Here is a 21,589-nt window from a genome sequence, read left to right as displayed (position 1 = left end):
GGGATCGGACCCCAGGGGTGGGATCGGTTGGGACCCTAGGGGTGGGATGGGATGGGACTGGATGGGAAACCAGGGGTGGGATGGGATGGGACCCCAGGGGTGGGATGGGATGGGATGGGACCCCAGGGCTGGGATGAGTCCCCAGGGGTGGGATGGGATGGGACCCCAGGGGTGGGATGGGACTGGCTGGGACCCAAGGGTTGGGAGGGGATGGGACCCTAGGGGTGGGATGGGATGTGATGGGAAACCAGGGGTGGGAAGGGATGAGTCCCCAGGGGTAGGATGGGACCCCAGGGGTGGGATGGGACCCCAGGGGTGGGATGGGACTGCATGGGACCCCAGGGGTGGGATAAGTCCCCAGGGGTGGGATGGGATGGGACCCCAGGGCTGGGATGGGATGGGACCCCAGGGCTGGGATGAGTCCCCAGGGGTGGGATGGGATGTGATGGGACCCCAGGGCTGGGATGAGTCCCCAGGGGTGGGATGGGATGGGACCCCAGGGGTGGGATGGCATGGGACTGGATGGGACCCCAGGGTTGGGATGAGTCCCCAGGGGTGGGATGGGATGGGACCCCAGGTTTGGGATGGGATGGGACTGGTTGGGACCCCAGGGGTGGGATGGGATGGGACCCCAAGGGTGGGATGGGATGGGACCCCAAGGGTGGGATGGGATGGGGCCCCAGGGGTGGGATGGGGCCCCAGGGGTGGGATGGGACCCTAGGGATGGGATGGGGCCTCAGGGGTGGGATGGGGCCCCAGGTTTGGGATGGGACTGGTTGGGACCCCAGGGGTGGGATGGGATGGGAACCCAGGGATGGGATGGGATGGGACTGGCTGGGACCCCAGGGTTGGGATCGGACCCCAGGGGTGGGATCGGTTGGGACCCTAGGGGTGGGATGGGATGGGACTGGATGGGAAACCAGGGGTGGGATGGGATGGGACCCCAGGGGTGGGATGGGATGGGATGGGACCCCAGGGCTGGGATGAGTCCCCAGGGGTGGGATGGGATGGGACCCCAGGGGTGGGATGGGATGTGATGGGTCCCCAGGGGTGGGATGGCATGGGACTGGATGGGACCCCAGGGTTGGGATGAGTCCCCAGGGGTGGGATTGGATGGGATGGGGCCCCAGGGGTGGGATGGGGCGCCGGGTTGGGATGGGACCCCAGGTTTGGGATGGGATGGGACTGGTTGGGATCCCAGGGGTGGGATGAGTCTCCAGGGGTGGGATGGGACCCCAGGGGTGGGGTGGGATGGGACAGGATGGGATGGGACCCCAGGGGTGGGATGAGTCTCCAGGGGTGGGATGAGTCCCCAGGGGTGAGATGGGACCCCAGGGGTGGGATGGGACCCCAGGGGTGGGATGAGATGGGATCCATCCCATCCCACCCCTAGGGACCCATCCCATGCCACCCCTGGGGTCCCATCCCATCCCACCCCTGGGGTCCCATCCAGTGCCATCTCACCCCTAGGGTCCCATCCGACCCCTGGCGTCCCATCCGGGGATGGAATGCGACCCCAGGTGTGGGACCCCAGGGGTGGGATGGGACCCTGAGGTTTGGATGGGACCCCGAGGATTGAAGTTCAGGGGTGGGATGGGACCCCAGGATTGGAATGGGACTGGATGGGATCCCAGGGGTGGGATGGGGTGCCAGGGGTGGGATGGGACCCCAGGGGTGGGATGGGATGGGACTGGTTGGGACCCCAGGGATGGGATGGGATGGGACCCCAGGGATGGGATGAGTCTCCAGGGGTGGGATGGGATGGGACTGGTTGGGACCCCAGGGTTGGGATGGGATGGGACCCCAGGGGTGGGATGGGATGGGACTGGATGGGACCCCAGGGTTGGGATGTGATGGGACACCAGGGGTGGGATGGGATGAGTCCCCAGGGGTGGGATGGGACCCCAGGGGTGGGATGGGATGGGACCCCAGGGGTGGGATGGGACCCCAGGGGTGGGATGGGACCCCAGGGGTGGGATGGGATGGGACTGGATGGGAAACCAGGGTTGGGATGGGACCCCAGGGGTGGGATGGGATGGGACCCCAGGGGTGGGATGGGATGGGACCCCAGGGGTGGGATGGGACTGGATGGGAAACCAGGGGTGGGGTGGGATGGGACCCCAGGGGTGGGATGGGATGGGACCCCAGGGGTGGGATGGGATGGGACCACAGGGATGGGATGAGTCTCCAGGGGTGGGATGGGACCCCAGGGGTGGGGTGGGATGGGATGGGACAGGATGGGATGGGACCCCAGGGGTGGGATGGGATGGGACCCCAGGGGTGGGATGGGATGGGACCCCAGGGATGGGATGGGACCACAGGGATGGGATGAGTCTCCAGGGGTGGGATGGGACCCCAGGGGTGGGGTGGGATGGGATGGGACAGGATGGGATGGGACCCCAGGGGTGGGATGGGACCCCAGGGGTGGGACGGGATAGGACTGGGATGGGACTCCAGGGGTGGGATGAGACTGGGATGGGACCCCAGGGGTGGGATTGGACCCCAGGGGTGGGATATCAGGGATGGGATGGGATCCTGGGACTGGGATGGGACACTGGGGATAGGACCCTGGGGCTGGGATGGGACCCTGAGGTTGGGATGGGACTTCTGGTACCAGGGCTGTGAGCTCCCAGTGCCCTCCCAGTCCCATTCTGAGACCCCCAGTGCTTTACTGGTCCTACTAAGACCTCCAAAACATACCCAAGAACTGGGTTGAGACCCTCCAAAAGCCATAGGAAGTGGGACTGAGTCCCCTCAAATCCATCAGGAGTGGGGTGAAGGCCCCAAAACCCATCAGGAGCAGGGGCTAAGCCCCCCCAAACCCATCAGGAGTGGGGATGACTCTCCTCCCAAATCTATAGGGAGGCAGTTTGGGTCCCCCAAACCTATCAGGAGAGGGGGTCTAAGCCCCCCCATACCCATGGGAAACTAGACTGAGTCCCCTAAAACCCATCAGGAGTGGGGCTGAGCCCATACCCCAAACCCATAGGGAGCAAGACTGGGCCCCCAAACCTATCAGGAAAAGGGATTGAGCCCCCCAAAACCCATCAGGAGCAGGACTGGGCCCCCCAAACCCATGGTGGGAGTGGGACTGGACCCCCCCACTCCGCTATGCCAACCTCCCCCCTTCTCCCCCCTCCCAGGGCAGGTCCAGAGCCGTCAGTGCATTGAGGCCGTCATCAAATTCGCCTTCGAGGAGAGGCTCTTCCTCATGGCTGACGAGGTGAGTGGGACCCTCAGACTCGGGGGGTATGTGAGGTGGACCCCAACATCTAGGTAACCCCACCAGTTTCCCCCCTCCTCCAGGTGTACCAGGACAACGTGTATGCTGAGGGTTCGGCCTTCCACTCCTTCAGGAAGGTGCTGACAGAGATGGGGCCGCCCTACCTGGACTCGGTGGAACTCACCTCCTTCCACTCCATCTCCAAAGGCTTCACGGGCGAGTGAGTGACCTCCCACGGCCACCCCCACCCCAAGGTGGCCACCACAGGTCCTGGGGAGCCACAGAGTGGGGATGAGGATGGTGGAACCCCATGGGCCTCAAGGGTGGTGATGGAAAGAGGCTGGAGGTCCCGTGGGGTTGGGATGGTGATGCCATGGTCCTCTGGAGCCTATGGGATGGGGATGGTGATGCCATGGTCCTGTGGAGCCCACGGGGTGGGGATGGTGATGCCATGGTTCTGTGGAGCCCACGGGGTGGGGATGGTGATGCCATGGTCCTGTGGAGCCCACGGGGTGGGGATGGTGATGCCATGGTCCTCTGGAGCCTATGGGATGGGGATGGTGATGTACAAAGAGGCCCCGTGGGGATGTTTATTAGGGTGGTTCTGACGACAGGGAGCCTCCAGGGGCATCTGATGTCAGAGGGTCCTGGTGCCAGGGGGGAAACTCCTCACCTTGTCCCCCTTAAAAGCCCGTCATGGCTCGGGGTGGACAGTGTAGACCTCGACCTCACAGAGAGTGAACTGCTCCTCCCGGCCCAGGATGGTGACGGTGACGTAGCGGCCGCGGAGGCCGTGGCAGCAGATGGTGCTGAGCGACCCAGGACTGGCATCTGTGATGATGCCACAGCTGCAGGTAGCAAACCACAGAATCATTTGAGTTAGAAAAGCCCTTTGAGCTGCTGGAGCCCAGCCCTGAGCCCTCACCCTGCCACGGCCACCACTGACCCACAGCCCTCAGCACCTCAGCTCCAGGGCTTTGGGGTCCCTCCAGGGCTGGGCACTCCCCCAGCTCCCGGGCAGCCTGGCACAGGGGCTGACACCCCTCTCAGGGAAACAGTTCTGCCTCAGCTCCAGCCTCAGCCTCCCCTGGGGCACCCTGAGCCCCTTTCCTCTTGGCCTGTCACTCACTAGCTGGGAGCAGAGACCGACCTCCAGCTCACTGCAGCCTCCTGGTAGAGATTTCACCACCAAAACCCCAATATTCTATCTTTTTGTCCAAACACCACCACAAAAACACTACTTTTTTTCCCTCAAATCACCTCCCCAATTTTCCCCTCAGAACTCCACCAAAATCCCACTTTTTCCCCCTTAAAACTCCACCAAACCCCAACATTTCCCTTCAAAACTCACAAAAAGCTCACTTTTCCCCTCAAAACTACACCAAAGCCCAACTTTTTCGTCAGAACCCCACCAAAGCACCACTTTTCCCCTCAACACTCCACAAAAACCCATCTTCCCCTCAGAACCCCATCAAAAACCCACCTTTGCCCTCAAATATCCACCAACCCCCCACTTTTTCACTCCAAAATCCACTAAAAGCACACTTGTCATCTGAAAACACCAACAAAACTCCACTTTTCCCCTCCAAGCTCCCCCAAAATCCCACTGGTGCCTCAGAACCCCACCAATCTGCATCTTTTCCAACTCAGCAGAACTCCAACGTCCCTCTTTTCTCCTTAAAACTCTACAAAAAAACCTTTTTCTCCTCAGAATCCCACAAAAAACGCACTTTTGCCCTCAAAAACCCACCAAATCTCCACTTTTTCACTCCAAGGTCCACTAAAACCACACTTTTCCACTCAACACTCCACCAAAACTCCACTTTTCATCTGAAAACTCCACCTCCCGGAGCCGCGCAGGGACCGCAGCGTCTGGGGCTCAGATCGAACTTCCCGCTGCCGCCGCCCTTCAGCCAATAAGAAGGGAGGAAGCGATGACAGACACGGCGGCAGCCAATGGGCGGGCGAGGATGGCAGGCGGCACCTAGTAACGACGCCGGGCCCGCCTTCCGTGGTGAAACTCTCGCTCTGATTGGCGGAGGGGCGGTGCCGGGGTGCAGTGCGCATGCCTGGAAGCGCGGCCGTGAGGGGCCCGGCGGGAGCGGGGCGGCGGGCGGGAGGTGAGCTGAGGGGTCCCCGGGGATTGGGGGGCGTGAGGGCAGCTGAGGGGTCCCCGGGGACTGGGGGGCGTGAGGGCAGCTGAGGGGTCCCCGGGGACTGGGGGGCGTGAGGGCAGCTGAGGGGTCCCCGGGGACTGGGGGGCGTGAGGGCAGCTGAAGGGGATCCCGGGGATTGGGGGGCGTGAGGGCAGCTGAGGGGTCCCCCGGGATTGGGGGCGTGAGGGGAGCTGAGGGGTCCCCGGGGATTGTGGGGGGCGTGAGGGCAGCTGAGGAGGACCCCGGGGATTGGGGGGCGTGAGGGGAGCTGAGGGGTCCCCGGGGATTGGGGGGCGTGAGGGGAGCTGAGGGGTCCCCGGGGATTGGGGGGGCGTGAGGGCAGCTGAGGGGTCCCCGGGGATTGGGGGGGCGTGAGGGCAGCTGAGGGGGGCCTCAGGGATTGGGGGAGTGTGTGGGTAGCTGAGGGGGATCCCGGGGATTGGGGGGGCGTGAGGGCAGCTGAAGGGGACCCCAGGGATTGGGGGGGGTGTGGGCAGCTGAAGGGGACCCCGGAGATTGGGGGGGCGTGAGGGCAGCCAAAACTCCACTTTTCATCTGAAAACTCCACCAAAACTGCATTTTTCATCTTAAAACCCCACCAAAACCCCACTTTTCCCCTTAAAACTCCACAAAAACTCATTTTCCTTTCAGTGGACCACCAAACCCTCTCTTTTTCCCTCAGAACCACAAGACACCCCGCTTTTGCCCCAAATATCCACCAAACCCACACCTTACCACTCCAAAGTCCACAAAATCCCACATTTGCCCTTAAAAATACACCAAACCCACACTTTTAATCTAAAAACCCCACCAAAACTCCACTTTTCCCCTCAAAGCTCCTCCAAAATCCCACTTGTTCCTCTTAAGTCCACCAAATCCCCACTTTTCTTCTCAAACCTCCACTTTTCCACTTAAAACTCCACCAAAAAATCCATTTTCCCCCTCAGAATCCCATCAAAAATCCACTTTCGCCCTCAAAAACCCATTGAACAGCCAATTTTAACTCCAAGCTCCACCAAAACCCCACTTTTTCCCTCAACACTCCACCAAAACTTCACTTTCCCCCTCAAAGTTCCTCCTAATTCCCACTTGTTCCTCAGAAGTCCACAAATCCCCCACTTTTGCCCTCAAAACTCTGCCAAAACCCAGTTTTCCTCTCAAGACTACACCACAATCCCACTTTCTCCCCACAACACCATCAAAACCCAATTCTTTCCTCTCAGAATCTCACCAAAACCCCACTTTTGCCCTCAACACTCCACCAGAACCTTACTTTTCCCCTTAAAACCCCACAAAAACTCATTTTCACCTCAGATCCACACCGAAAACCTACTTTTACTCTCAAAAATTCATCAAATCCCCACTTTTTCACTCCAAACTCCAGTAAAACCCACTGTTCTTCTCAACACTCCACAAAAAACCCCACTTTTCATCTGAAAACTCCACCAAAACTCCACTTTTCCCCTCAGAACCCCATCAAAAACCCAATTTCGCCCTCAAAACCCCACCGAACCTCCACTTTTCCACTCCAGACTCCACCAAGCCTGCACTTTTCCCCTCAGAACCCCACCAATCTCCACTGTTCCCCCTCAGCAGACCACCAATCCCACTCTTTTCTCCTTAAAACTCTACAAAAAACCCATTTTCCCCTCAAAACCCCACCAAAACCCCACTTTTACCCTCAAAAACCCACCAACCCCCCACTTTTTCACTCCAAGCTCTACCAAAACCCCACTTTTTCCCTCAACACTCCACCAAAACTCCACTTTTCATCTGAAAACTCCACCAAAACTTCATTTATACCCTCAAAGCTCCTCCAAATTCCCACTTGTTCCTCAGAAGTCCACAAACCCTCCACTTTTGCCCTCAAAACTCTGCCAAAATCCATTTTTCCCCTCAGAACCACATCAAAAACTTACTTTTACCCTCAAAAATCCTCCAAATCGCCACTTGTTCACTCAGAACTCCACTAAAACCCCTTTTCTTCTCAACACTCCACAAAACCCCCACTTTTCCCCTCAGAGCTCCACTAAAATCTCACTTGTATCTCAGAAATCCACCAAACCCCTACTTTTCCCCTCAACACTCCACCAAAACCCCACTTTTCCCCTCCAAGCTCCTCCCAATTCCCACTTGTTCCTCAGAAATTCACAAACTCCCCTCTTTTCCTCTCAAAACTCCACCAAAACTCCACTTTTCCCCTCAGAACCCCATCAAAAACCCAATTTCGCCCTCAAAACCCCACCGAACCTCCACTTTTCAACTCCAGACTCCACCAAGCCCGCACTTTTCCCCTCAGAACCCCACCAATCTCCACTGTTCCCCCTCACCAGACAACCAACCCCACTCTTTTCTCCTTAAAACTCCACCAAAACCCATTTTTCCCCTCAGAACCACACCAAAAACCTACTTTTACCCTCAAAAATCCACCAAATCGCCACTTTTTCACTCCAAACTCCACTAAAACCCCTTTTCCCCTCAACACTCCACCAAAACCCCCACTTTTTCATTCCAAACTCCAGTAAAACCCACTGTTCTTCTCAACGCTCCACAAAAAAAAACCACTTTTCCCCTCAACACTCCACCAAAACTCCACTTTTCCCGTCAAAACTCCACCAAACCCCCACTTTTCCCCTCAGAACCCCACCAATCTCCACTGTTCCCCCTCAGCAGACCACCAACCGCACTCTTTTCTCCTTAAAGCTCTACAAAAACCTTTATTCCCCTCAGAACCCCACAGTAAAACACTTTTCCCCTCAAAACCCCACCAAACCCCCACTTTTCCCCTCAAAACTCCAGTAAAACCCACTGTTGCCCTCAAAACTCTGCCCAAACCCATTTTTCCCCTCAGAACCGCACCAAAAACTTACCTTTAGACTCAAAAATCCTCCAAATCGCCACTTGTTCACTCAGAACTCCACTAAAACCCCTTTTCTTCTCAACACTCCACAAAACCCCCACTTTTCCCCTCAGAGCTCCACTCAAATCCCACTTGTATCTCAGAAATCCACCAAACCCCCACTTTTCCCCTCAACACTCCACCAAAACTCCACTTTTCCCCTCAGAACCCCATCAAAACCCCACTTTCACCCTCAAAACCCCACCGAACCTCCACCTTTCCACTCCAGACTCCACCAAGCCCGCACTTTTCCCCTCAGAACCCCACCAATCTCCACTGTTCCCCCTCAGCAGACAACCAACCCCACTCTTTTCTCCTTAAAGCTCTACAAAAACCTTTATTCCCCTCAGAACCCCACAGTAAAACACTTTTCCCCTCAAACCTCCACCAAACCCCCACTTTTCCCCTCAAAACTCCAGTAAAACCCACTGTTGCCCTCAAAACTCTGCCCAAACCCATTTTTCCCCTCAGAACCGCACCAAAAACTTACCTTTAGACTCAAAAATCCTCCAAATCGCCACTTGTTCACTCAGAACTCCACTAAAACCCCTTTTCTTCTCAACACTCCACAAAACCCCCACTTTTCCCCTCAGAGCTCCACTCAAATCCCATTTGTATCTCACAAGTCCACCAAACCCCCACTTTTCCCCTCAACACTCCACCAAAACCCCACTTTTCCCCTCCAAGCTCCTCCCAATTCCCACTTGCTCCTCAGAAATTCACAAAACCCCTCACTTTTCCTCTCAAAACTCCACCTTTCCCCTCAGAACCCCATTAAAACCCCACTTTGCCCCGCCGCCCCTCCCCATCCCCGCCCCCCGCAGCGGGCACCTGGCCGGGCTTCCTCCGCTGCTCCCGGACAAAAGCCGCTTCCCAGCTCTTCAGCAGGGCCTTGACCTCCCGCTGCCGCTCCATGGCGTGCGGAGCGGGGCCGTTCCCCGGCCCGGGGCGATCCGAGACCTCCCGGAGCCGCGCAGGGACCGCAGCGTCTGGGGCTCAGATCGAACTTCCCGCTGCCGCCGCCCTTCAGCCAATAAGAAGGGAGGAAGCGATGACAGACACGGCGGCAGCCAATGGGCGGGCGAGGATGGCAGGCGGCACCTAGTAACGACGCCGGGCCCGCCTTCCGTGGTGAAACTCTCGCTCTGATTGGCGGAGGGGCGGTGCCGGGGTGCAGTGCGCATGCCTGGAAGCGCGGCCGTGAGGGGCCCGGCGGGAGCGGGGCGGCGGGCGGGAGGTGAGCTGAGGGGTCCCCGGGGACTGGGGGGCGTGAGGGCAGCTGAGGGGTCCCCGGGGATTGTGGGGGGTGAGGGCAGCTGAGGGGTCCCGGGGGATTGGGGGGGCGTGAGGGCAGCTGAAGGGGATCCCGGAGATTGGGGGGCGTGAGGGCAGCTGAGGGGTCCCCGGGGATTGTGGGGGGTGAGGGCAGCTGAGGGGTCCCGGGGGATTGGGGGGGCTTGAGGGCAGCTGAAGGGGATCCCTGAGATTGGGGGGCGTGAGGGCAGCTGAGGGGTCCCCGGGGATTGTGGGGGGTGAGGGCAGCTGAGGGGGGCCTCAGGGATTGGGGGGGCGTGAGGGCAGCTGAGGGGTCCCCGAGGACTGGGGGGCGTGAGGGCAGCTGAGGGGTCCCCGGGGATTGTGGGGTTGAGGGCAGCTGAGGGGGGCCTCAGGGATTGGGGGGGCGTGAGGGCAGCTGAGGGGGATCCCCGGGATTGGGGGGGCGTGAGGGCAGCTGAGGGGGGCCTCAGGGATTGGGGGGGGTGTGGGCAGCTGAAGGGGACCCCGGAGATTGGGGGGGCGTGAGGGCAGCCAAAACTCCACTTTTCATCTGAAAACTCCACCAAAACTGCATTTTTCATCTTAAAACCCCACCAAAACCCCACTTTTCCCCTTAAAACTCCACAAAAACTCATTTTCCTTTCAGTGGACCACCAAACCCTCTCTTTTTCCCTCAGAACCACAAGACACCCCGCTTTTGCCCCAAATATCCACCAAACCCACACCTTACCACTCCAAAGTCCACAAAATCCCACATTTGCCCTTAAAAATACACCAAACCCACACTTTTAATCTAAAAACCCCACCAAAACTCCACTTTTCCCCTCAAAGCTCCTCCAAAATCCCACTTGTTCCTCTTAAGTCCACCAAATCCCCACTTTTCTTCTCAAACCTCCACTTTTCCACTTAAAACTCCACCAAAAAATCCATTTTCCCCCTCAGAATCCCATCAAAAATCCACTTTCGCCCTCAAAAACCCATTGAACAGCCAATTTTAACTCCAAGCTCCACCAAAACCCCACTTTTTCCCTCAACACTCCACCAAAACTTCACTTTCCCCCTCAAAGTTCCTCCTAATTCCCACTTGTTCCTCAGAAGTCCACAAATCCCCCACTTTTGCCCTCAAAACTCTGCCAAAACCCAGTTTTCCTCTCAAGACTACACCACAATCCCACTTTCTCCCCACAACACCATCAAAACCCAATTCTTTCCTCTCAGAATCTCACCAAAACCCCACTTTTGCCCTCAACACTCCACCAGAACCTTACTTTTCCCCTTAAAACCCCACAAAAACTCATTTTCACCTCAGATCCACACCGAAAACCTACTTTTACTCTCAAAAATTCATCAAATCCCCACTTTTTCACTCCAAACTCCAGTAAAACCCACTGTTCTTCTCAACACTCCACAAAAAACCCCACTTTTCATCTGAAAACTCCACCAAAACTCCACTTTTCCCCTCAGAACCCCATCAAAAACCCAATTTCGCCCTCAAAACCCCACCGAACCTCCACTTTTCCACTCCAGACTCCACCAAGCCTGCACTTTTCCCCTCAGAACCCCACCAATCTCCACTGTTCCCCCTCAGCAGACCACCAATCCCACTCTTTTCTCCTTAAAACTCTACAAAAAACCCATTTTCCCCTCAAAACCCCACCAAAACCCCACTTTTACCCTCAAAAACCCACCAACCCCCCACTTTTTCACTCCAAGCTCTACCAAAACCCCACTTTTTCCCTCAACACTCCACCAAAACTCCACTTTTCATCTGAAAACTCCACCAAAACTTCATTTATACCCTCAAAGCTCCTCCAAATTCCCACTTGTTCCTCAGAAGTCCACAAACCCTCCACTTTTGCCCTCAAAACTCTGCCAAAATCCATTTTTCCCCTCAGAACCACATCAAAAACTTACTTTTACCCTCAAAAATCCTCCAAATCGCCACTTGTTCACTCAGAACTCCACTAAAACCCCTTTTCTTCTCAACACTCCACAAAACCCCCACTTTTCCCCTCAGAGCTCCACTAAAATCTCACTTGTATCTCAGAAATCCACCAAACCCCTACTTTTCCCCTCAACACTCCACCAAAACCCCACTTTTCCCCTCCAAGCTCCTCCCAATTCCCACTTGCTCCTCAGAAATTCACAAAACCCCTCACTTTTCCTCTCAAAACTCCACCTTTCCCCTCAGAACCCCATTAAAACCCCACTTTGCCCCGCCGCCCCTCCCCATCCCCGCCCCCCGCAGCGGGCACCTGGCCGGGCTTCCTCCGCTGCTCCCGGACAAAAGCCGCTTCCCAGCTCTTCAGCAGGGCCTTGACCTCCCGCTGCCGCTCCATGGCGTGCGGAGCGGGGCCGTTCCCCGGCCCGGGGCGATCCGAGACCTCCCGGAGCCGCGCAGGGACCGCAGCGTCTGGGGCTCAGATCGAACTTCCCGCTGCCGCCGCCCTTCAGCCAATAAGAAGGGAGGAAGCGATGACAGACACGGCGGCAGCCAATGGGCGGGCGAGGATGGCAGGCGGCACCTAGTAACGACGCCGGGCCCGCCTTCCGTGGTGAAACTCTCGCTCTGATTGGCGGAGGGGCGGTGCCGGGGTGCAGTGCGCATGCCTGGAAGCGCGGCCGTGAGGGGCCCGGCGGGAGCGGGGCGGCGGGCGGGAGGTGAGCTGAGGGGTCCCCGGGGACTGGGGGCGGGAGGTGAGCTGAGGGGTCCCCGGGGACTGGGGGGCGTGAGGGCAGCTTAGGGGTCCCCCGGGATTGGGGGCATGAGGGCAGCTGAGGGGTCCCCCGGGATTGGGGGCGTGAGGGCAGCTGAGGGGGATCCCGGGATTGGGGGCGTGAGGGCAGCTGAGGGGTCCCCGGGGACTGGGGGGCGTGAGGGCAGCTGAGGGGTCCCCCGGGATTGGGGGCGTGAGGGCAGCTGAGGGGTCCCCGGGGACTGGGGGGCGTGAGGGCAGCTGAGGGGTCCCCCGGGATTGGGGGCGTGAGGGCAGCTGAGGGGTCCCCCGGGATTGGGGGCGTGAGGTGAGCTGAGGGGTCCCCGGGGACTGGGGGGCGTGAGGGCAGCTGAGGGGTCCCCCGGGATTGTGGGGGGTGAGGGCAGCTGAGGGGGATCCCGGGGATTGGGGGCGTGAGGGCAGCTGAGGGGGATCCCGGGGATTGGGGGCGTGAGGGCAGCTGAGGGGGACCCCGGGGATTGTGGGGGGTGAGGGCAGCTGAGGGGGATCCCGGGGATTGGGGGGGCGTGAGGGCAGCTGAGGGGGATCCCGGGGATTGGGGGGGCGTGAGGGGAGCTGAGGGGTCCCCGGGGACTGGGGGCGTGAGGGCAGCTGAGGGGGATCCCGGGGATTGGGGGGCGTGAGGGCAGCTGAGGGGGGCCTCGGGGATTGGGGGGCGTGAGGGCAGCTGAAGGGGTCCCCAGGGACTGGGGGATTGAGGGCAGATGAAGGGGACCCCGGGGATTGGGGGGGGTGAGGGCAGCTGAAGGGGACCCTGGGGATCGAGGGGGGGTGAAGGCAGCTGAGGGGGGTCGAGGGGTGTGAGGGCAGCACAGGGGGGCCCAGGGAGGGAAGGGGGGTGTTGGAGATCCTGCTGTAGGCTTCCTTTATGGGGTGCTGGGGGTACCCCTCATTAAGAGGGGTCCTGCCCTGGAGTTCCCTATTGATGGGGAGCTGGGTTAGGAGTGCTATAGGGTGCCCTATTAATGGGGGATAGGGTTAGGAGTGCTATGGGATGTCCTATTGAGAGAGGGCTGGGTTAGGGGTACCCAATTGATGAGGTGCAGATCTAGGGGTGCTGTGGGGTGCCCTATTGATGGGGGGCTGGATTAGAGGTGCTATAGGATGCCCTATAGATAAAGAGCTGGGTTAGGGGTGCTCTAAGATGCCCTATTGATGGGGGCTGGGTTAGGGGTGCTATAGGATGCCCTATTGATGGGAGCTGGCTTAGGGGTGCTCTAAGATGCCCTATTGATGGGGGCTGGGTTAGGGGTGCTATAGGATGCCCTATTGATGGGGGCTGGGTTAGGGGTGCTATAGGATGCCCTATTGATGGGGGCTGGCTTAGGGGTGCCCTATTGCTACGCGCCTATTGCTGCGCGCCACCCTCCGCTCGCCCTGCACCCCCCTGCGCCTGCTCTGCCGCGACTTCCACGCCGAGGAGCTCTCCGTCTCCACCGTCGTCTCCCTGCTGGACTCCCTGGAGCCTGCCGCCGTCTGCAGAGTTGTTTCACGCTTCAACAACCTGGGGCTGGCGGGGCTGTGCGCAGTGCTGCCTCACCTCAGCCGCTTCCCCGCGCTGCGCAGCCTCAAGCTGCCCTACAGCAACGTGGACGTGCGCCGCACGGCCCCCGGGCACGGACGCCGGCATCCGCTGCTTGGCCGCTCACCTCCGGGCCCTGCCTGCCCTCAAGGAACTCGATTTGTACTCCTCCAGGCTTTCTGGGAGACTCAGGCAGCTCCTGGGGTAAGCTGCCCGCTGGGGGAGGGACTCCAAAACCTTCACACGCTGCAGCGGGAGGGAATGTGTGTGTGTGGGGGGGGTGGGTGGCATTGGGGCATCACCCACACCCTGTGGGGGCAGATTTAAGAGGGGCTGGAGTCCAACAGTAGCTCTGCACTACCTCAGGGGTTGGTCTCAGGGGGTTTTGGGGAGAGGGTTTGGAAGGTTTGGCATTTGCCCTGTGAGCAAAGATTTAAGAGGGGATGGAGTCCCACAGCAGCTCTGCCTCAGCTCAGGGGGCTGGTCTCAGGGGGTTTTGGGGGGAAGGTTTGGCATTTGCCCCGTGGGCAAAGATTTAAGAGGAGATGGGAGTCCCACAGCAGCTGTGCCTCACCTCAGGGGGCTGGTCTCAGGGGGTTTTGGGGGGGCTCAGGGTGTTTTGGGGGGAAGGTTTGGAAGGTTTGGCATTTGCCCCTTGGGCAAAGATTTAAGAGGGGATGGAGTCCCACAGCAGCTCTGCCTCGGCTCAGGGGAGGCATAAAAGAGGGGTTTGGGGTGCCTGAAGATGTTTTGGGCAGCCTCAGGGTGTTTTGGGGTTGGGGTTTGGCATTGGGGAACTGTCTACACCCTGTGGGCAAAGATTTAAGAGGGGATGGAGTCCCACAGCAGCTCTGCCTTGGCTCAGGGGGTTTTAGGGGAGTTGCCCAGTTTGGCACTGTGCAACTGTCTACACTTATGAGGAGATGGAGTCCCAGAGCAGCTCTGCCTCAGCTCAGGGGGCTGGTCTCAGGAGGTTTGGGGATACCTCACGGGGGTTGGGGGAGACTTTGGGGGAGCTGAGGGATTTTGGGGGATCCTGGGGGTGGAATTTGGGCAGCCTCAGGGTTTTAGGGGTCTGTGGCTGGTTTGGGGAAGGCCTCAGGGGATTTGGAGGTGGGGGAGCCTCGTGGTGGTTTGGGGGTGCTTTGGGGGTTCCCCACTCTGCCACCCCATCCTGTCCTCCCAGCGAGCTGCAGACTCCCCTGGAGAGTCTGGCGCTGGCCTTCTGCTGCCTGCTCCCCTCCGACCTCATCTTCCTGTCCTCGAGCCTCCACGCGCCCTCCCTGCTCCAGCTGGACCTGAGCGGCCACAACCTCACGTCCCCCAGCCTCCTGCAACCCTTGCGGACGCCGCTGGAAGCCGCTTCGTGCTCGCTGCTGCAGCTGGAGCTGCTGGAGTGTCAGCTGGGGGACGCGGAGCTGGAGCTGCTGCTGCCGGCGCTGCGCCGCTGCCGCCGCCTGCGCTGCCTCGGTCTCCTCGGCACCCCCCTGAGCGCGGCGGCGCTGGGCGGCCTGGCCCGGCCCTGCCCGGCCCTGCCCGACCTGCGCCTCGTGGGCTACTCGCAGCCGCCGCGGGGCTCCGGCCACCACACCCCCACGCAGGGGGAGGAGGGTTTCCCGGCGGAGCTGTGCCGGCTGCTGGCGAGCGCGGGTAGAGCAGACGCCGTGTGGGCGACCAGCCTCCAGCGCTACGGAGCCATCGACTACTTCAGCTTGTAGCATCCCCCCCCCAGGGAAGCTTCACCTCGGGGCGCTGTGCCGGGCTCTGGGCTGTGCCACTCGGTTATGGTGAGTTCATTAAAGCCAACCCCTCCTGGGATGCTTGGCAGGAGGAAGTGGCAGAGCTCAGCGGAGGGGATGGAGCTCTTCTGCTTTTAATGGACCAAGGAGAGAGCTGGCTGCTGTTCTGGCACACAGGGCACTGACCAGAGAATCATTACAGATGGAAAAGCCCTTTGAGCTGCTGGAGTCCAACCCTGACCCCACAGTGCCACAGGCACCACTGAGCCACGGCCCTCAAGCACCTCAGCCCCACGGCTCTGGGACCCCTCCAGGGCTGGGCACTCCCCCAGCTCCCTGGGCAGCCTGGCACAGGGGCTGACACCCCTCTCAGGGAAACAGTTCTGCCTCAGCTCCAGCCTCAACCTCCCCTGGGGCACCCTGAGCCCCTTTCCTCTTGGCCTGTAGCTTTTAACTTGGGAGCAGAGACCGACCCTCTCAGCCACAGCCAGGGAGTCAGAGTGATCAGGTCTCCTCTGAGCCTCGTTCTCTGCAGACTGAACCTTTGCCTCAGGTACCCTCATTTAGCCCAGAGCTTCCCAGTGCATCTTCTCTCCCTGCAGCCCCTCAGTGTCCCTGTGGCAGTGAGTGAGGGGCCCAGCACTGAGCACAGCCCTGGAGCTGCAGCCTCCCCAGGGCCCAGCACAGGGGACAATCCCTGCCCTGGGGCTGCTGCCACCCCACTGCTCAGCCCAGCCAGGCTGCCACTGGCCTTCTTGCCCCCTTGGGCACGCTGCTGGCTCCTTGCCCTCGGGCAACCTCAGCCCATGGCCACATCCCTCTGAAGAACTTCCCTTCCCTCTACACACCAGCCAACATCACCACAGTGGCACCCACAGTGTGGCAGCAACACTGTCAGCGTGGCAGCACCCGTGGGGACACCCACACTGTGGCAGTAGCACCGTGTCACCCACCACAGCTGCACCAACCTCACCATAGCAGCACCAACCTCTCCACAGCTGCACCCACACTGCTGCAGTGGCACCCATCACCTCTAGGCTCATTTCAATTGCCAGAGACCTTTAATATCACAGTGGGGGGACCCACACACAACACCCACATCCCTGGCACCGGCAACGCCCACCTCACCACAGCATCAGCCACACGGTGTGGCTGAACACCAGCTCTGCCGCCTCCTCCTCCTCCTCGCCCGGGGCCATGCAATGCCCCTTCCCACCCCCTCCAAGCCTCACCCCCGCCCCGCGGCCCCGCCGCTCTCCGCCTCCCCCGCCCCTTCCCCTCCCCGCAGCAGCTCCACCAGCTCCGCCGTGAGCCGATACCTCTTCCCCTCCCACCAAAAGTGAGTCGGGGGCTGCTCCGGCCCCTGCTCGTACTCCAAGCGGGACCCCCACTCCAGAGCCAGCGCCGAGCGCACCGGCCCCGCGCCCCCCGCCCGGCCCGGCGCCGGGTGGTACAAGCGCCCGTTCTCCGGCAGCATCACCAGCGCCTCGGGCCGGAGCGGCACGGCCAGCCGCTCCCCGCCGCCGCAGAACGACAGCACGGCGCGGCGGGAGCAGGAGGAGGCTGAGGAGGAGGCGTCCGGGGGCAGGAGGCGGGTGAAGACGATGGGTCTGTGCTCGCAGCGCAGGAGGTTGCGCTCCGCGCCGCAGCGGGACACGAACGGGAATTCGCGCTCGTAGCGGCCGCTGCGGTTCCGCTCCAGCCGCGTGAAGAAGAACGTGAGGAAGGTCACGTCTGCCGGGATGGACCCTCATTAACCCGCGCCTCTCCTTAATTAACAGCCCCCCCTTTTAATTAAGCCGCATCGCCGCTCGTGGTTAGCCCGCTGGGAACGGCCGCTGCGGGGCTGCGAAGGGAGGGTGAGGAAGAAGAGGAGGAGGAAGGCAACGTCTGCTGGGATAAACCATCATTAACCCCTTCCCACAATTAACTCTGTGTGCTCCTAATTAACCTAACCCTCCTAATTAACCTCCAGCCCCCCCTAACTAACCCCCAGTGTCCCCATGATTAACCCCCTTGGAACAACTGCGGTTCTAAGGGAGGGTGAGGAAGAAGAAAATGAGGAGGAAGGCAACGTCTGCTGGGATAAACCATCATTAACCCCTTCCCTGAATTAACTCCCTGTGCTCCTAATTAACCTCCAATCCCCCTAATTAACCTCCAACGCCCCTAACTAACCCCCAGTCCCCCCATGGTTAACCCCCTCAAAACAACCACTGCGATTCTAAGGGAGGGTGAGGAAGAAGAAGATGAGAAAGGCAACGTCTGCTGGGATAACCCCTTCCCACAATTAACCCCCAGTGCTCTTAATTAACCCCAACCCTCCTAATTTAACCTCCAACCCTCCTAATTAACCTCCAACCCTCAGTCCTCTCATGATTAAAGCTGCTCAGAACAACCACTGCTAAGGGAGTGAGGAAGAGGAAGGTGATACCTGCCAGGATGGACCCTAAGTAACCCCACTAATTAACCCCTAAACCTCCTAATTAACTCCCACCCTCCTAATTAACCCCAACCCTCCTAACTAACCCCCAATTCTCCATAATGAACCCTCCCATAGAGGCTGCCGGGGTTCAGCTCCAGGTGAGTGAGGAAGGCAACGTTAATTAACCTCACACCCTCGTTAATTAACCCTCCCCTAATTAACACCGGAGAAAGGGGGGTGTTCCTTAATGGGAAAGCGATTTGAAGGGGCTGAGGGAGGTTTGGGGGACGGGGGGGTGAGTAGGGATCAGTGTTACCAAGTGCCTGGGAGCAATTAAGGGCAGGAAGTGGTTAATTAAGGCGGTGATTAATATGCAAATTAGGTTGAGAGGAGGATGTTTTGGCACCTACAAAGGCAATGAAGGGGATGAGAGTATCTTCTCCCCACTCCACAGCCCCCCCAATACAGATGAGACCCCAAATAAAGATGAGTCTCTAATTAAAGACCCTAATTAAGGCTAAAACGCTACTGAATGGTGATGGGGAGGAGGGATTTTGGGGTGATTTGGTTTTTTGGAGGGGTTCTGAGGAGATTTGGGGGGGTTGGGGGGATTTTGATTGCTTTTGGAGAGAGTTGGAGGGGATTTGGTGTTTTTTGGGGGGGATTTGGGGGCTTTGGGGATTTTCGGGGGATTTATTTTGGGGGGGCTGGAGAGGATTTGGGGGTTTCTGGGGGGCTTTTGTGTTTTTTGGGGTGATTTGAGGGGATTTGGAGACTTTGGGGATTGTTTGGGGGGATATTTTGGGGGGTTTGGGTGGATTTTGACTTTTTTGGGGGGGTTGGAGAGAATTTGGAGGCTTTTTGGGGGGGATTTGGGAGGTTTTGGGATGCTCTGGGGGGATTTGAGGGGGATTGTTGGGATTTGGGGGCTTTTGAGGTCGGGGGGAGTTGGGGTTTGGTTTTTTGGGAGGATTTGGGAGGCTTATTTGTGGGGGTTTTAGGGTGGGATTTGGGTCTTTGGAAGGGGTCAGAGAGGATCTGGGGGATAATTTTGGGGGGATTTTGGTTTTTGGGGGCATTTTGAGGGGTCATTTTTGAGGGGGAGGATTTGGGGGGCTTTTGGGGGGATCCCAGTACCTTTGAAGCAAGTGATGAAGTTCTTCACTTTGGTGTCATCGAGGAAAAGCTGCAGAAAAAAAGGGGAAAAGCCTCAAAATCCCAAAGCAGGTGCAAGGGCCAAATGGGATCTGGCTGGGACCCATCCAGGGGCCATCTGGGATCCATCCAGGGGTCATCCAGGCTCTGCCCTGGGTCCATTTAGAGTCTTTCTGTGGGGGTTTTGTCCAGGATCCGTTTTGTCTCTGGGCTGGGATCCATCCAGGTTGTGTCCTGGGTCCATTTAGAGCCTTTTGGGGAGGGGGGGGGGGGTTGTCTGGGATCCATCCAGGCTCTGCCCTGTTTCCATTTAGGGTCTTTTGGGGGGAGGGTTGTCCGGGATCTATTTTGTCTCTGGGCTGGGATCCATCCAGGTTGTGTCCTGGCTCCATTTAGGGTCTTTTTGGGGGGGTTTATCCTGGATCTGTTTTGTTTCTGGGCTGGGATCCATCCAGGTTGTGTCCTGGGTCCATTTAGAGCCTTTTGGGGAGGGGGGGGTTTGTCTGGGATCCATCCAGGCTCTGCCCTGGGTCCATTTAGGGCCTTTTTGGGGGGGTCTCTTCATAGCCCCTATAAACCCCTCATAGCTCCCATAGCCCCCATAGCATCCTCATAGCCCCTATAGCCCCTTATAGCCCATATAGCCCCCCATAGCCCATATAGCCGCTTCATATCCCCTATAACCCCTTCATAGCCCCCCATAGCCTCCTCATATCCCCCTCATAGCCCCCCATAGACCCTTCATAGCCCCCCATAGCCTCCTCATAGCCCCCATAGTATCTTGGTAGCCCCCCATAGCCTCAGCATAGCCCCTACAGCCCCCCATAGCCCCCTTATAGCCCATATAGCCCCCCATAGCCCATATAGCCCCCCGTAGCCCCCCACTGACGGGCTCCAGAGGGAACGAGCAGCACCAGCCAGACGCTTTTTATTCACACGCCGTGGGGGGAGGGGCGGGGGGGTGGTGCCTCTGGACCCCTCCCCCCAATCTGGATCCCCCCCCCCCCCACGCCCCCGGCCCACGCGCGGGGAGGGTCCCACAGCCGCGGGGGTGGGGGGGCTCGGGGAGATGCTCGGAGTCGGCTTCATAATAAATAAAAGGCTGAAACGGAAAAAAAGGGGGAAAAAGGGGAAAAAGAGAGAGGGGAAATACAAAAGCTGAGGGGGTGAAGGGTTAAATGGGAACAGAGGAAGTGGGGACCCCTCCCGGCCCTGGGGGACCCCCCCCACACACCGGTGTCACCCCCCACTCTCCCCCTGTGCCCCCTCCCCCCCACGCCTGGCAGTGAGCAGAGCTGGGAGGTAGCGCTGGGGGTCCCCCCACCCCGGGACCCCCCTCACCCTGTGACATCCACCTCGGGGACCCCCTGCGCCTTGGGGACCCCCCCCACCTCGGTGACCCACCTTGAGGACCTCCCCTCCCCCTGGGGACACCCATCTTGGGGATCCCCTCTCACCCTGGGGACCCTCCCTCCCTACTTTGGGGACACCCCCACCTTAGTGACACCCACCTTGGGGACCCCCCCCACCTCAAGGACTCCCACTTTGGGGACGCCTCCCTTCACTTTGGGGACCCCTCACCTTAAGGACACCCTCCCATTCAGTGACCCCCCCCCCCCTTCCACCTTGGAGACATCCCCCTCAACTTTGGGGACCCCTCCCACCTTAAGAACTCCCACTTTGGGGACCCCTCCCCTGGGGACACCCACCACTTTGGGGACCCCCTTCCTTGTGACACCCACCTTGAAGACCCTCCACTTTGGGGACTCCCCCCCTTCCCCTCCATGGCCCCCCCAACCCCGAGGAGAAATCAGCATCTGGGTTGATAATTAGGGGCTTCTAATTAATAACTCTCTTTATACATCTCTGGACTCTGATGGGTGTCCTGTCCCACCCCACCCCCTCCCCACCCATGGGTGCTCCTGGGGTGCCCCCTCCCCTGTGGGTGCCCCCCACCCTCACCGTCCCATGTCACCCGAAGGCACTTGGGAAAAGCATTTTTCTTCTCCTCTCACCATTCCCGTGTCCCCACACCATCCCCTTCTCCCCTCACCATCCACTTCTCCCCTCACCATCCTCTTCTCCCCTCACCCCCCCCCGTCCCCTCACCAGCCCCATGTCCCCTCAATATCCCCTTCTCCCCTCACCACCCCCGTGTCCCCTAACCATCCCGTTCTCCCCTCACCATCCCCTTATCCTCTCACCATACCGGTGTCGCCTCACCGTCCCCTTCTACCCTCACCACCCCCGTGTCCCCTCACAATCCCATTCTCCCCTCAACATCCCCGTGTCCCCTCACCACCCCCGTGTCCCCTTACCATCCCTTTCTCCCCTCACCATCCCCTCCTCCCCTCACCGTCCCCGTGTCCACTCACCCCTCCCATGTCCCCTCACCACCTCCTGGTCCCCTCACCATCGCCTTTTCCCCTCAACCCCCCCGTGTCCCCTCACCAC

At 59.5% G+C, this 21,589-nt stretch overlaps 1 protein-coding gene across 1 annotated transcript; it reads left to right on the top strand.

The window, feature by feature from the left end:
- The first annotated feature begins 1,503 nt into the window (after positions 1–1,503).
- LOC133625679 (leucine-rich repeat-containing protein 14-like) lies at positions 1,504–18,250 on the top strand. The gene is given in 7 exon segments (XM_061998846.1): positions 1,504–1,522; positions 3,144–3,223; positions 3,307–3,443; positions 3,914–3,998; positions 13,622–13,894; positions 13,896–14,020; positions 15,003–18,250. Coding segments are annotated over 7 exon segments (1,251 nt in total). The 3' UTR covers positions 15,535–18,250.
- Positions 18,251–21,589: the final 3,339 nt, after the last annotated feature.

This window comes from Colius striatus, chromosome 6, assembly GCF_028858725.1.
Source record: "Colius striatus isolate bColStr4 chromosome 6, bColStr4.1.hap1, whole genome shotgun sequence".
NCBI lineage: Eukaryota > Metazoa > Chordata > Aves > Coliiformes > Coliidae > Colius > Colius striatus.
This window is presented reverse-complemented; position numbering and strand designations above follow the sequence as displayed.